The following is a 15616-nucleotide window of genomic DNA, read 5'->3' as shown; positions in this document are numbered from 1 at the left end:
TTTATTTCATGGCCTGTGATACTCTAGGAATTATTTGTAGCAGTGTCCAGGGTGTTGGTCATAAGGTTTCAGCTCTATGAAGCTGAACAGCGGGTAGGTGTGTGGGAGGGAGTTTCACTTGAACAGCCATCCATTTTTGGCATAGCTTCCAGATCCCCTGAAAAAGAATATTTTTGTTTTACTTTTAAAAGGGTGAAAATGTCTAAGTTAGGAAAAATAGGCTGTGAGGGGGGAGTTATAGAACTTGCGTGTGCGTCGTATAGCAAAAAGAAAATTACATGTTATTACTTATAGTCGAGACCATTATAATAATCTTCAAGTGTGGTTCTGTAGATTCCAGGAAAAATATCCTAAGATGCAGTAAATAAAGAATAAAAAATGTATTCTGTGATTTTAATTGTTACTGTAAGTTGCCATAGTTCTTGCTTGGGGATTTCAAATATCTTGCAAGGGACTGTAATTTATTTAACCCTGGCTTTATTCATACTACTTTAACAGTCTTGTCAGTGCTGTTCAACTTAAACTTCCTATAAAAGTCCTATGTTCTCCCTAGCCCTTGCCACAGGACCCCTGGCTTCTATGATGGTGTTAGATGAACTTAAAAAAAAATACAAAGACAAATGCACTCAGTAAAGCAAACCTAAATTGTTTTACTTCCCCTCTATTTGGTCTTTTGTATAGATCTTTTTATTTACAAGGCATACTTGCACTATAGAAGAAGACGACGAGGCAGGGTAGCACCTTGATAAAGTATGCAATTTCTTATGACTGCTTATGCCCCCCTGAAGCAGTCTCAAAGGTACCTCCCTGCCCTGCCTTCTGTCTGACTTGAGGCTAACACTGCTAGCTACTTCCAAAGTGGAGAGAAGTAGTCAGACAGGAAGCTGGAGGTTTTAGCAGCGGAAGGAAGAGGTGCTAATGGATTCTGGTATCAGAATAAGGATGGGATACTGTTTAGAATTCTGGAGAAAGCAGATAGGCTAGATAATTCAGTTTAAAAGGAGCAGCAGTGACTGGGTAATGTCACCATTGCAACTATTATCTTTTGATTTTTAGGGTTAAAACCTCACGAAAGCATTGTCTGTCCCTGCGTGCCTCAGGATGATGGTAGAGCCTTCCTCTCCTCAGCAGAAAGGAGGGTTCTGCTGCCAGATGAGCTTTGCATATGGCCATATAATGTGGATTAGGTCTGAGATTTTAAAAGCAGTTGATGTTTCTCATAGGTGATGTTGCAAGCTGTCTGCACACTCAAGACAATATTGCATCAATTATTCAGCTTGCTTGTTCAAGGTCTCTTGTCCCCCTTCCTTCCCCCCTTCCCCCACCCACAGATGCATGCTGAGGTCTAGAAACATAACTTATACAGTGAAAACTTAGTTTCAGGGCCAAAGTCCTGGAACAGATCCATGTGTCTACAGAATCATAGTGTCTGTTCATATGGCTTGAAAATAGCTACTGCTCTGAACACTTAAAGATGAATAATATGCACAATTTCTGTAAATAAACTGTATGTGTATAACTGGCTCTTCTTGGAAACGGGGCCAGGTCATTCATTCCAGTTAGTTTGCTTCACTCTCACTGTGCAGCCCTTGACCAGCTGATAAATCTTGAGTATAAAGCTGCTATGCTACTTGATCACCCCTGTAACTTGCTGCCAAAGGAGGGACAATAGTAAAGGCACATACATTCTTTTTCTTTTTCTATTCCTTTCTGCCACTATGGCTGCTGTATGTGGAAAACAGCAAAAGTTACGATGGTGGTTACTTTTGTCCTAGTCCCACCTTGTTTAGATGCAGAAAAGCTGTTTCATGGTTAGTATGTGGCAAGTATTTTGAGCTTTTACTGTGCAACTCGGCTAAAACCAAATGGATGTTCCATCTGTTTTATGTTTGAATATTAATATGAGGGAGTATGTTGGTATGTGACACACTTTTGATAAACACATTTTAATCCTGTTTAAAATAAATGGGAATGGCTCCTTTTGTTCCCAGAGTCTCGGTGGGGGGTGGGGAGAGAGGAGGAGGAAAGGAGCCTCAGTTTTGAGTCTGACTAAATATAGGTGAGTCATTGGTCTGTTAAGGACAAGACCTTAGGATGTTGACATTAATGACACTTCCTTTCAGGAAAAAACCCATAAAACTTGCACTAGTCTTTTACATACAATCAACTTGTAATTAGTACTCTGACAACAGCTGTATAATTGAGTTGTAGCAACTGACTTTTGATTTATGTACTACTGTAGAATATCATCATGTGGGAAGAGGTCTACTTGCATAAAAGTTAAACCTAAAATGTGGGGTTGATATTTAACATCAACTCTTATAATTAGAACAATATATTTTATATTGTTTTAAATCCAGTGTACTCCACATAATTACTTATTCAATATGCTGCATAACACAATGTCAGTCAGTTTGTCTGTTGCTTATATTATAACAAACATCAGTTAAGTACATGGCATCTTTCAGCCTCGCTTTGTTCAATTGTTCTTTGGTTAACTGCATAGTCACTGTTTCATTGGGACAAGAAACAGTGAAGAGGAAGTAGCTGCTAGGGATGTTTTTAGAAGCACTGAAGATGATAACAGCTAGCTGGTCTTGTGGGTGAACTGCCCCTTCATTTTCAAGATTTAATTGAAGCTGTGAAACTGGCTATTAAAAGCCTTGAAAATGAGGGGAGCCAGCTAATTTCAAGGATGCCAATTGCTTACTAAGTAGTACACAGCAGTGTTCATGCTGTGGTGTTTGTAACCATCACTTTCAATGCTTCTTATGGCAGCCCTGAAACTATCACTTGTGCTAAGTCACTAGTTGACTCAGGATCCATTTCAGTTCAGAAGGGTTTTAGCTCCATAAGAAAATAGTCTGTGTTGCACAGAATGAATGCATCAGGATGCTAAAGTTTCTGATGGTGACTCTGGCCTCTAAAAGTTTGAATTGCCTTTGACTGGTCAGGGGCTATCCACTGAAAAGATGACTGATTTCACACATTTATCAGGCTTTAACATAAAAATCACTTGTTCATAGTCATCTGCCATTATGATATTCCTTTTGGACAATTTCTGGTGTATTCAGATTTCCGTAGTGATGTCTTAAACTACATGGGACTGTCAGAATGGGATGAGGGAGGAAAAGATTGGGGTACTTATGGTCTGTACCGGAGTGAATGGAGTACAAGATAGGGTGAGTATGAAAATGAGCATTGGCTAGAAAAACAGATGGCTGATGGTGTTGGATGGATGTTGGGGATTGAGTTGAAAGAGCATGAAGAATAGATGAAACAAATGTCAGGCAAGAGGAAGGGATATATAAAGATGGAACAAAAATGGAAAACATGCATTGTTGTCTGACAGGGTAGTCATGACGAGCCAGGAAAGGAGGCAAAATGAAAGCACTTGAGACTGGCAGCACTTCTGAAAATGTCAGAAATGCTAGAAACACTAGTAATGCTAAAAAAAAAAAAATTTTTTTTAAATGATAGCACAGGTACCTTCACACTATTGGACCCAGTTCTTCAGGTAGCATGTATTGGGTAACTTCCCTCCCTCTCCCTCCACCCCCCCTTTTGTGGACATGTTCTTGAATTAGTATACAAATGTAAATAACAGAAGTAAGTGCAGATTTGAAATCCTTAGTCTTCAGGTCCCATTTGTATCTGAATATCCCTTATTAACATTTCTGTAATCAGAATTTTACCGCTTTTCTTGTTACCAACTAAACTTCAAGCAATGCAAGAAATAGTTTGTAAATATTACTTTCCTTGCAAGTTCTGGTTGGTACTGTTGATGAAGAGAATCTGCAGTTAAAAAAGCTCTTAGGTTTTTAGTTGTTGTTACCCCCCCCCCCCCCCTTTAGTAACTTCTACAGGAAATAAAATTCAGCATGAACATATGAAAGTCAGGATAAGTCTGAGCTTGGCACACATTTTTTCAAATCTTTTTACAAGAAGGATATATTCACAGCACTGATATTTGCATTCTTACAATAGTAGTCGGCTGCTGGAAAACTTGGCTTACCTATTCAGCTATAGTGTATTTGTTAAAGTACAGCCATTATTGCTCAGCTAGAGAGTCTGAATGATTTCTAGAAATGTTTTTTAACTTTAAGCTTATAGAACTTGCATTTAGTTAATATGTATTAAACTGTCTTATTCAGCTCTTAACACAAGTGCAACAACTTCGTATGTAAAAGTTGCTGCAGACTGATAGTTTTAGTCCTATTCAAGACCTACCATTTGTTTTATGAACTTAACATTAACTTGACATGGCTATAATTCTTCATTAATCAGAGAAGTAGGACTGGAAAGGACCTCCATAGGTTATCTAGTCCAAACCCCAGCCTGAGGCAGAATCATCCCTACGCAAACAATCTTCTACAAACCGGCTGTCATCCAAGGGTTCTCAACCGTTTTATGTTGTGGACCAGCAAACCGCGGACCAGAAGTGATCGTGGATCTGCAAACCGTGGACCAGCAGTGACCAGCATACTGTGGGCCGGCAGCTGGTCCGCAGTATATAAAGGGCTGGCTGCTGATCCACAGTATGCCAGTCACTTCTGGACTTCCAGTCTGACAGCCAAGCTTCCTGTGGACTGGCAGCCAGCCCTTCAAGGCCTGGTACCGGGCTGTAGCCCAGGGGTTGGGACCCCCTGGTTTAATCTGTTAGCAAAACTGCATCATGAGTCCTGACACAACAACATAAGACATGACACCCTAACCCAGGGATGTGCAATTATTTGGGTTGTTGGGCCTCTTAATGAGTTTTGATGACTTGTCCTGGGCGAATCCCTTTCTTTCTCAGGGCTGCAACCCAGCACAGAAGCCTGAACCCACCCACAGCTTTAGCACTCCCCATCCCATCTCCTTCCCCACCCAGTCTAGACTTGGCACTTGTCCAAATGCTGCATCCTCAGCTGTCCAAATGTGGCTGGCAGCTTCTGGGTTGGGGGTGAGGGGTGCGGAGGGTGATTGGAAAGGAAGTGGCAGAGCATGCTACAGCTGCAGGCTGCAACCAGCATGGAAGCCTGAACACAACCCCCCACAGTGCCTGGATCCCTGACCTGGAAGCTGCCAGCAATGTTTAGGCAATTGTGGATGCAGCTGGCAGGCCTGGTGTGGGGGTGGGGAGTGTAGAGACAGGAAGGCAAGTGTGCTACAGCTATGGGCCGGTTCATGCTTCTGCTTCCATGCTAGTGGCAGCCCCAGCTGAGAGGAAGAGAACATACCCAGCACCGCGTGGCTGCCAGAGCCGCAGCCACTACCTGCCCGCTGCCCTTTGAGTTTTGGTCTTGGCAGGAGCATTGGAACAATCCATTCAAAATCTCAAACCTGGGGGCCCACAACTCCACTAGGCAGTCGGCTCCACTGCTTTTCCTAGCAGCAAATAAGTTTTTCCTGATATTCAGTGTAAACCTACTTTACAGCTTGAAGCCATTGGTCCACACATCCTACTCCCTATGGCAAGAGAGGTTTTTTTTTTTGTGGGGGGGGTTTCCCCTTTATGGCAGCTCTACAGATATTTGAAGACTGCTATCATGTCCCCTCTGAAGAGCATTTTCCACAAACTGAACATGCCTGTTTCCTTCAGTGTCTCCTCATATGACTTACCTTCCAAGCCCTTTATCACTTTTGTTCCTTGCCTCTGGATCCTTTCCAATTCTTCCATGTCCTCTAGGATGTGGAACACAAACCAGCACACACTACTCTGAAGCCTAACCAGTGCTGAGTGGAGAAGCACGATCACCTCCCATGTCTTGCACCTAGTGCTTCTACGGATGCAGAACAAAACCACATTTGCCTTTTGTGCAGCTGCACCACACTGCAGGCTTTGAGTCTGTGACCTAGAAAGACTCCCAGATCCTTCTCTATAGTACCAGGTGTCACTCATTTCGTATTTGTGACAATTCTTCTTGAGTTGTAGCACCTTGCATATGTCAGCACCGAATTTCACCCTGTTCGGTTCAACCCAGCTTTCCAATCTGTCAGGAGGCTTTATGAATTATGCTCCTGTTCCTCAACATGCTGGCAATCCTTTCCAATTTCATGTTGTTTGCAAACTTGCTCAACGAGCTTTCTATGATGTAATTGTTTCGAAGCTTTATACTGAGCATTTATGATAACAAATTAATCCTATTGGGGCTCACAGGCTTTGTAAATGGGTGCTCCAGGTTTTTTTATTTTTATTTGTTAAACTCCAAAGGAAAATGTTAAAATAGTGTTGAGACAAAACCATGTAAATTGTGTGGTTGCAAGAGTTACCGCTATAATATTAATTCAGAAAAATTGAATGTCCTGTCATGTTTGTGGATAGATGTAAGAATAAAGATATGTGCTACTGAAAGGAGAGGAATTTATTCTATTATGCATGACCATTATTATGCATTGACCCCAACATCTGTTTTTTTTCCTTTAAATTAACTTAATCGGATCAGTAGTTTGATCTATGAGAAACCCTTCTTCCAAATTGTAGAGGTTTCAAAAAACTGCTTCTTAGAAATGAAGGTGGTTAAATATTGGAAAAACCCAAGAGAGGTTGTGTAATCTTTGGATGTTTTATGTGCAGGTTAGATGAACACTTGGCTGGGGTGGCTTAGTTGGAGATGATCCTACCTTGAGCAGGGGGCTAGACTAGATGACCTCCTGAGATGCTTTACTTTTCTGTGATCCTACTTGTAAAGATACGTGGTAAAGGGCAGTAATTTTATAATAGAAATACTCATCTCTGAGTTTCCTGGCACCCTTTGACACTTAACTTATATGCAGTAAATCCAGAGTGACTTAGTTTAATGATTTGAGATTTCACTGGTGGAAGCTAAAAAACAAAAAAAGTCTTCTGTTTGAGACAGCTGAAGCATACATTAGATGAGTGTGTCCTTCATTATCTTCTCTTGTGTAACATTTCAAAAACTTAGAAATGTAAAATCTGTCTTCAGGAGGGACTTTGATGAAGAGGAGCAGTTCCCCAGTGTTACACTGCATGCCCTTTGGGAATGCAAAGGGGGAGGAATGGGTAATCATTGAAAAATGGCCACTCTCCACTACCAAGTGGTAGTATTTTCAGTGTTTATCTCCATGTTGTGCTTCATTCAAAAATCTGATTTAAAAACATAGCATACTGGCAGATATGGGAAGTATCAAATGAGCTACACTACTTCATCCCCCTTGCTTTACTTAAGGCGAGTGCTGCTTACCGTAGCAAGATTTAGACTGGTGGGGGTTGTGTTGTGTTGTGTTGTGTTACAAGTAATTTGTGAGCATATACTGAGAATCTGTCAGCTAGAGATTCAGTATCTTTTTGAAAACGGGTAATGACTACAGCCTGGTATAAGATGTTTAAATTAGGAAAAATTTCTGCCTTAGGAGGGAGCTGAAAGGATTTGAGTCCCCATGGGCAGCAGTTGAATAGTACAACACTTGATCAGCACTTTTATTGCCTGAATTCTACCTTTCAGCTGACAAAGTGGTGTAAACTTCTGAGAGTTACTATCCTGCACAAACATGCAGGGAGTCTTAGCTTCAGAACACTTGTGCTTTCATTATAAAAAAACCCACTTATACTTCTTTTCATGCGTATACATTTAACATGAGAAAAATGTACCCACATGGGATAAGAGTAATGCAATTCTTAATTGAAACTCCAGTAACCTCATAGTCTAGCAGTTGCTGTTGCACAGAAAACTGGATGCATTTTATGGTACAGGAGAAGGTGTTTGCCTTTCGCTATTCTTCTATAGCATAATTAATTCCTTTTGTTGATAGTAGGCAATTAAGTATTCATGGCTAGTATAGAAGAAGTAGTATCTATGCTACATTTCTAGGATTGGGGGTTGCTTTGGTTCAGAAAAAGCATTCTTAACTTCGGGTTTTGGGGACTTCTAAACAAGTTGTAAGTTCCTAAAGTCCTAACGAAAAAAATTTTTTTTGTTCGGTGTGGGGTTCCTGAAGTTCAAGTTCACAGGAACTGATGAAGAAACCAATGAATTTAGGGCATCTTTACATGTGCTGTGGAGGTTGGGGGAGGGGTGCTTTTAATTAGACCAGCTTGGAGAGGTGTAATTACAGAGGGTTGGAGCAGCATTCCTGGATGTCTACAGGTATCCTCAGGTGGCCAAGTAAAAGGTTTTTTGGTGGTGTTGGAGCTGAAGTCAGGAAAGGATAGAATTTTTACTGAAATAGAGGGAAGCATTGGGTCTAATACCAGTTACAAGGTTAAATATTTAGACATTCCAGATGGCAAAATTTCATTGCCCTTTAAAAAAAAATGGATATTATAGGAGGAAAGTAACTTGCACTAGAGAGAGGAGGCTTATTTACACTCTCTCCCCACCTTCCCCAACCTCAATAGTCAAATATACAACTTTAAATGACATTACTATCCACTAATGAAGCCAACAATCACTCAGATATCCTATGAATCTACTTAATGGTGATCTTAAAACGTGTTTTCTTTTATACATCAAATACAAGATTACTTAAGTTCTTCTTTTAATTTGTCTTACAAGTGGAAAAAAAGAAAAGGAATGTAAAATTTGACCATGCTTGTTTTTCCTGGAAAAGCTTCTGAATGTCTAAAATTGAGACTGTATTTTCATTGCACATGTAGAAGTTCTAAATATTTAATAGTTGGTTTTCAAATTTTCATCAGTCAGTACCTGAAACTAAATGCATATTAATAAGATTGCTAAAACTGTTTTAAATCTTCTTTAAGTTGTGGTACCATTATAGTAGTTTAGCAGTTTTCTCAAGCAAATGCAACTTGAATGATGAGGAACTGGCATGTTAAGATTGTTTCCTGGTAGACAGATGATCCTTTGGATGGTTTACCCAATAAAAAAATATTGTTTGTTTGTTTGTTTGTTTTTTGTTTTTAAAGGGGTGGGGCTTAGTGTGCTGTTTTTATTAATATTTAAAAATAAAAATCCAGTGCTGCTTTTGCTATAAAGCTGTGAAACTGGAATCAGTAGTATAAGTAGGGGTGGTGAGGGGGGCATCAGCCCTGGGTACCAACTTAGGGGTTTCAGACTTGCCCCTCCCCCTCCCTCTTCCTGGTCTGTGGCCTGGCACAAATAGCAGCCCTACAGCATAGCTCTTGCAGCAGCCAGGTGCCCAGACACTGAGCTGTTGCCGTAAGAGCAACATCTGGGGCAGGCAGACTGTGGCAGTGGTAGCAGCAGTTGGGGACTATTTTTGAGTCCTCCAGCATAGGTTAAACTTCTAAACACCTTCCCGCACTCTCAGCACCTGCATACCTCTAGTGGGATACAAATCCCGACTATTTAAGTTGCCCTGCTCACTGTGGGTAATATTGTATCTGCTACAGCAGAACGGAATAGAAAAGTGCTGTCCTTTCTTGTCCTCCTGCAGAAGGGGAAGTTGGCTTGCCTATGTAGATAAACATGGCTTGCATAAATCTTTGGCTGATTGCTCTAAAAATTTACATCTATAACTTCAAGTGGCGGCAATGGTAGATGACATAGTTTAGTAAACCTGTTCACCATTTAGTAGAGTTGTAAAAGGGGAAGAGCATGGCACTTGGTTTTTTAGTTTTGATGTGGGCTCACACAGTAGTATCTAATTTGATTGAATGTACTTGTTGCATGCAGAATAATTGTGACCAAGAATCTGTTTTTGTCATGCCCAAGTTCTTTAGTGCCATTCTCAAAATTGTGTGCAAAAGATAACTTCAGGTCTGAAACAAAAATGGGTGTTTGGGTGATGTAGGCTTTTCCTTTCTTAGCTATAATGTTATGGCTTGCATTTTTCTTTTGGCTTTCTTCCTTACATAATTAAAAGGATAGCTGCTTTTTTTTTTTTTCCCCCTTCCTTCCTTGTTCCAGCAGTTTGCACTCTGAAAATCCTCTTGGCTGCTGTCCTGCAAACAGTTCCTGTTCTTTTTAGATTGGTAGATGCAACATGGCAAAGCTACTTGTTAACATGTTAAGTCTTTTGGGTTACGACGAGCATCTCTAGTCACGTTCATGACTTTGTAAGAGATTGATATTCCTTTTGTTTTTAGCCTACCAAGAAGTATGCCTATAGTTCAGGGGTGGGCAAAATGCGGCCCGTGGGCCAGATGCGACCCACCAGGCCATTCTATCCACAGGGCCCCTAAAAAATTTAGAAAATTAATATTTATCTGCCCTTGGCTGCCTGTCATGCGGCCCTCGATGGCTTGCCAAAACTTGGTAAGTGGCCCTCCACCCAAAATAATTGCCTGCCCCTGCTAATATGTTTTGCGCGGGGGGGGGGGAAACGCGGGAAGAGGTTGTCTTCTGTTTATTGTGGATACCAGCGTGGAGTATATTTTTAGTTTGCTTGTAGCCGTGGTCCAGTTGGGTTTTTCAGTTCACTCATCATGGAAATCAGTGCGAGACATAAAGCACCTTGTGATTCCAGAGGCAGCATGTGTGTGGAAGCAAGGTGGGGGAGGATGGGGTGGATTTATGAAATGACTGAGTAGGAAGGGTGTTGCATGTCCTTTGGCTTTAATGTTCTTTGAATTGGGGGAGACTCATAGTCATGCTTTTCTTCCTAAGCCAGTAGGATAGTATAGAGGTCCCAAAGAAGATACCTTACCTTTTATGTAGGTTATGTACCTGATCAATCAAAGGCTTGTCCAGTTTAAGGGGCTTCCATCCCTGGCTCTGAGCTTCTTATATATCCAGCAATATATTCTGATATTTGATGTTAATAGTGTTTTTAAGGTAACTTTTTTAAAACTATCTTTGATTACTATATACAGTAAATCACATTAAGAGGATGCATACTTTTTTACAGAATTTTATATTGGCCTCTAATACTGCAGTTCTGGTAGTGCATAGAGACATGTTTTGTTTCTTTTTGCAGAGGGGAAGATGAAAGGATCCTACTTTACTCTGCACCTTAATTAGGCATTTTCTTGTGCTAAAGGTTTCTTGTGAATTTCTAATGTTTCAAGTTTTATTTCAGAAACGGATGCTAGATGGGCTTTGTAACATTGTTTAACCTTCAATGAAAAATCTGTAAAATATATAAATTAATTAATTATAAATAAATAAGACAAATTATGGCTACCAAGTTGCCAGATTTACTGGTGGACACATGGCTTCAAAGCAGGCGTTCTCATGGTTTTGGCACCTCTAGCCAGGTCACTGGTATGGATCTCCCCCTGCCTTGCTGGGATGGATTGGGGAGGAGGTGAGCACCCCTGCTTCAAAGGAGTTCACCAAACAAAGTAGTAGAGGAAATGTATTGTATTCCTTTAGAATTTTAAAAAACTTTTTGCTAATAGCAAACTAGATGTTTTATGTAGTTCATTTGACAGTGTTTAGAGAACTCACTATGTACTTATTTCAAGCTTTTTACAAAATAGTGAAACAATTTGAGATATTCTAACTGTACAAACTACAAGAGGCTAGAGGGTGAAATTATTGCAACTGCTTTTACCTCTGTTTAACTTATTGAAAGTTAGTCACAAAGGCAAGTTAAGGAAGACTGCTTCGATTTTGAAGGCTTTTTTTTTTTTTGTGCCTTCTCCATTGAACAGTGCTTTACAGATACCCAAAGTAATCTAGAGTACAATGCATTAGTGGCATGCTAGGCCTTTTTAAGTTCTTTACAAAGGAACAATGACATTTTTCCCTTTCTTTTAGGAAATTCATATAAAGGAACCTGCAGGAAAAGAAGTAAATCCTTACTTGCTACCAGGTAACTCCTGTATTTTCATGTATCAACTTCAGAATGCAAAAATTGTCATCTCATGTAGGTGTTACTATGTAGATATGGCAGCAAACAATTGAGAAGTGGCGTCAGTGTCTTGAGTAGTAAAATGAAGGATTTGGGGTAAGTAATTGCACAGGCTGAATGTACTAAATGTTTACACTTGCATGGTTTGTTCTAAAATGCCAAGTTGGTGTTTCCATTAATTCTTTAGAGTACTGTGCTTGCAGCTGCCCTGCATGGGGAAAAATGTGCCCATGTTTTACTTTGCCTTCTAAAGAAGACTTAGGAGGAATTAGACTGTCTTCTAGGCTGGAAGACCAATTGAAAAACTAGTGAAATAGTGGCTTTGCAAGAGCCAAGTAAAGCTGAGCAGTTGAAAGGGAAAGAATTTCTTAGTTCAGTATTACTTGTGCTTCTGTTTTAACACTTATTTAGACTCCTCTACCAGCATTTTGAATACATAGCACAGGTAAAGATTTATTCCTTTTCCCCTTCAAATGAGATATTGGTGCCTTTGAACAAAACTAGGCAAGACTGAACATTCTTTCTGTGGTAAAAACACAGGCAAAGGAATAGTTAAAAAAACCCAGTAAAAACATAAAACAAGATATTCTTGTGGCAAGGAACAATTCAAAGCATGAGAACCCTGTATTTAAAATCTTTATAATCTTGACAGTAAAAGAATTGATTAATATTTCAAATGGCATGAAAAGCACATGGCTTGCTTGAGTGCTTGGGGACTAAAGAGTTGAGTTACTTTAAGCTTCTCCAGCCACTTCCAGACCTGCAGTAACCTGTTTCACTCTTTATGTTCATCCTCTCAACTCATCTCAGCTAGGGTACAAATTAAGACCTGGGCATTTGCTAGGAAATCTAAGACCATCAGCTCACTACAAATGAGAACTGTTCAGTACCAGACCTTTGAACTTTGAGTCTACAGCTACCTAGATGGTAGCTTTTTCAATCCCTTGAACCATTTCTTTAGTGTTTGGCCACTATTGTAAAATAGGATCATAGGAAAGTAGGGCTCAAAGGGGTCATATGAGGTCCAGTCTAGCCCGCTGCTCAAGGTAGGATCATCCCTGACTGAACCATTTGAAAGACACGTATCTTCAAGACAAGAAAATAATAATGATGATAAACCCTGCAACTCAGAACTAAGTAGTTGATTTAAAATATTTTACTATGTAGAATATATGTTATGCTGCAAGTTCAGTTTTTTTGGCTTTTTTTTATTTTAATCAGGTGAACTGCTGCTTTGTGAGGCAAGCACAGTGTTCAAGTATGTTCAAGAGGATGGGTCAAATCGAGGCACCTATGGGAAACTTGTTTGCACAAACTTCAAGGTCGCTTTCCTGGGTTACGAGTCTGCCTCAGATGATAATGTAGGAACATAAGCCTCATGTGGCATAGCCTTGAAAGTGGTTTGGTGTATTTTTTTAATGCATGTGTCTTGCTACATACTCTTTCTTTTTCCTTTACCAGAGGAAACAATAAATGACTTGATAGGAAAGATGTGTAGAAGTCTCAAGTACTAGCTTTTCACTCCACTCCAAACTGTATCCATAATTGCCTATGCAAGATCCTCTCTGGCATGAAGTGACTAGCAGGGGTAGTTCCTTTTCTAATAGTGTGGAGAGCTGTTTCAAAAACCATGATTTTTTTTCTTTCAAATGACCTTTTTGTACTGTATTTCTTCTCCACTGAATCAGAATAGAGCAGGGATTTCTTTTTGTAGTCAGGGTACTACCTTTTTATAGGACCCTCTTCACTCATTGTCTGTTAGGTAGCAGGCTGTGTCTTCTGTATTTTTTCTTGTTGAACCAAAAGGTCCAACTAGTCATGGATTGGCTTTCTAAATTACAGCCAGCCCAGTAGCATTCACGTGGAGGCCCACTTACTAGGCACCTATAACTAGAGTTGACTAAAGCAGCTTTGCACTTTCATAACTAAGCACTATTTTATAGCAGAGGCGCAAAGGAGGAGGTGTGCAGGGGGGAGCCTACATGAATATTCTCTCCCATTAATATTTCTTTCTTACTTTTTGGTAAGATTTCCCTCCCAACAAACAAACCAAACCCCCAGCCCTACTAGCCCAGCTAATTTTACCCCTGGCTGGGGAAAAACTGTCTTACAGCATGATGTGTTTTTATTTCTGTGTTCTCTAGCTGACCTGCTGGCTGTTATACTCATTTGACGGTGTTGAAGCTCCCAGGATCCCCTCTCTTACTTGTTCAGCCACCACCCTTTTGTGTCTTCAAATGTCTTAATGTTGCCTTTGAATTTTCTTCTCAGGCTTGGCAAATTTCTGTGCCAAGATTTGGGGCCCAGATGTTTTTCAGCTATAAATGTGGCTGTTTGAATATTTTTATGTTCCTTATCTATGTTTTTACCTTCTTTGCTCAGTTCCCTTAACAGCTCTTTCTGAGCCAAGTCCACATCCCTTACCTCATTGTAAGCACAGGCACATGCTGTGTGAACATAGATATTTTCTACCACATAACTGTTCTTATATGAAAAATGATTGTAAAGCTGGCAAGATGGCATTTAATTGACTTTGTTGTCTTAAAACACATGCTTTGAAAAGTGAAAATCCTTAACTATGAGCTTTGCAAGCTCTCTTGGGTTTTGAAAATCAAATTGGGTTTTCATCTATACACATACCAGCAGCAATAACTAATTCTGCAGGTCAGATAGCAGCTTTCATATTTGAAAGGCTAAGTAATTTGGGTCCAGAATTTTTTGGGGGGGAAGCAGGGATAGGTACTGGAATAACACTGAATTGGTGAAAATAACAAATTAGATAAAAACTAGTCATTAGAATAAATATATCTGTTGAATTCAAAGATGGCAGCTTTTAAGTGAAAATCAGTATACTGGGAAATTGTGTAACACTGTTTCCTCTTACAGGAACCACAATTTAAGAATAAGGTCATAGGAGAAAATGATATAACTCTGCATTGTATAGACCAGATTTATGGAGGTAAGTCAGCATTTTCTTTCATGTGCCTCACATTCTATATAAATATCTGCTCTCTAATTCCAGTGGTCTGGCTTGACTACCAAAATAGCTAATAATTATGATGCAGTCTTTCTGTAATTAAATTTGAAATGAAGCAAAGCATGGACTGGATATTTTTTACAGTAACTTTCATCTCCTTGAAATGGATATGGGAACAATTCCTTCTTTCTACAACCTTGTGAGAAGAAATGCAGAAGATCTAAACTTTGAGAAAATATCTAGTTGGGCTACTGTAGAAGCTTTTTGACATTACTTGACTGTCAGAAAAAAGAGGAGAAACTTCTTCCCAAATGACTTTCTCAGAGACGTATCTGCCTTGTAGTTGCTTAAAAAAATGAAAATGAGGCTAGGGTCCTATAAGTAGTAGAAACAGCATTGGAAAGAGGAGGTCTGGGGAAGAAAAATGGGATGTCCCACTGTATGAATGAGGTAGGACTGGAAGGGTTGTGGGAGGGCAGCAGTCTAACAGCATAAGTGTGTGTGTACCTGGTCACTTAAATCTCTGGCAGATGTTACACTTATCACGTGATTAACATTATTTCTATTGAACCAACAGACTGTCATTATCTATAGGAGATGCCATGTACGTTGGGCAGTAAGAATGCCAGTGGATCTGGTGGGTGGGCAGGGGGGAAAAAGGAGTTCATGGACACGTTAAACATGTTAATTGCAGGGTAAGTTGTGACATGCCACATGTTCTTCATTAATCTACACATACCCCTGGGAGGGCATGGCAGGGGTAGCTGTTCACAGGGTGAGGCTGGCTGGTTCACAGGCTTCACCTGTGGGCTGGGGTAGTGCTATGCTCTTCCCGGCGTGGGTCTGGGCTGGGCTGTGCTTGGCATAGGCAGTAACAGTGCTGGGAGGGGCCAATAGCAAATTTTGGGATGGCTGCAG

General features: G+C 40.2%; 1 protein-coding gene across 1 annotated transcript in view; it reads left to right on the top strand.

Moving 5' to 3' along the window:
- Window positions 1-11099: 11099 nt before the first annotated feature.
- The window catches only part of MTMR12 (myotubularin related protein 12), a 45431-nt gene continuing 40914 nt past the window's right edge, over window positions 11100-15616 (top strand). The window contains exons 1-4 of the mRNA XM_025198481.1: window positions 11100-11129; window positions 11628-11682; window positions 12943-13082; window positions 14608-14680. Coding sequence (XP_025054266.1) covers window positions 11100-11129; window positions 11628-11682; window positions 12943-13082; window positions 14608-14680 — 298 coding nt within the window. The remainder of the gene's footprint in view (window positions 11130-11627; window positions 11683-12942; window positions 13083-14607; window positions 14681-15616) is intronic.

This window comes from Alligator sinensis, unplaced genomic scaffold, assembly GCF_000455745.1.
Source record: "Alligator sinensis unplaced genomic scaffold, ASM45574v1 scaffold347_1, whole genome shotgun sequence".
In the NCBI taxonomy this organism is placed as follows: Eukaryota; Metazoa; Chordata; order Crocodylia; family Alligatoridae; genus Alligator; species Alligator sinensis.
The sequence above is the reverse complement of the archived record's forward strand: the minus strand, read 5'-3'. Positions and strand labels throughout refer to the sequence as shown.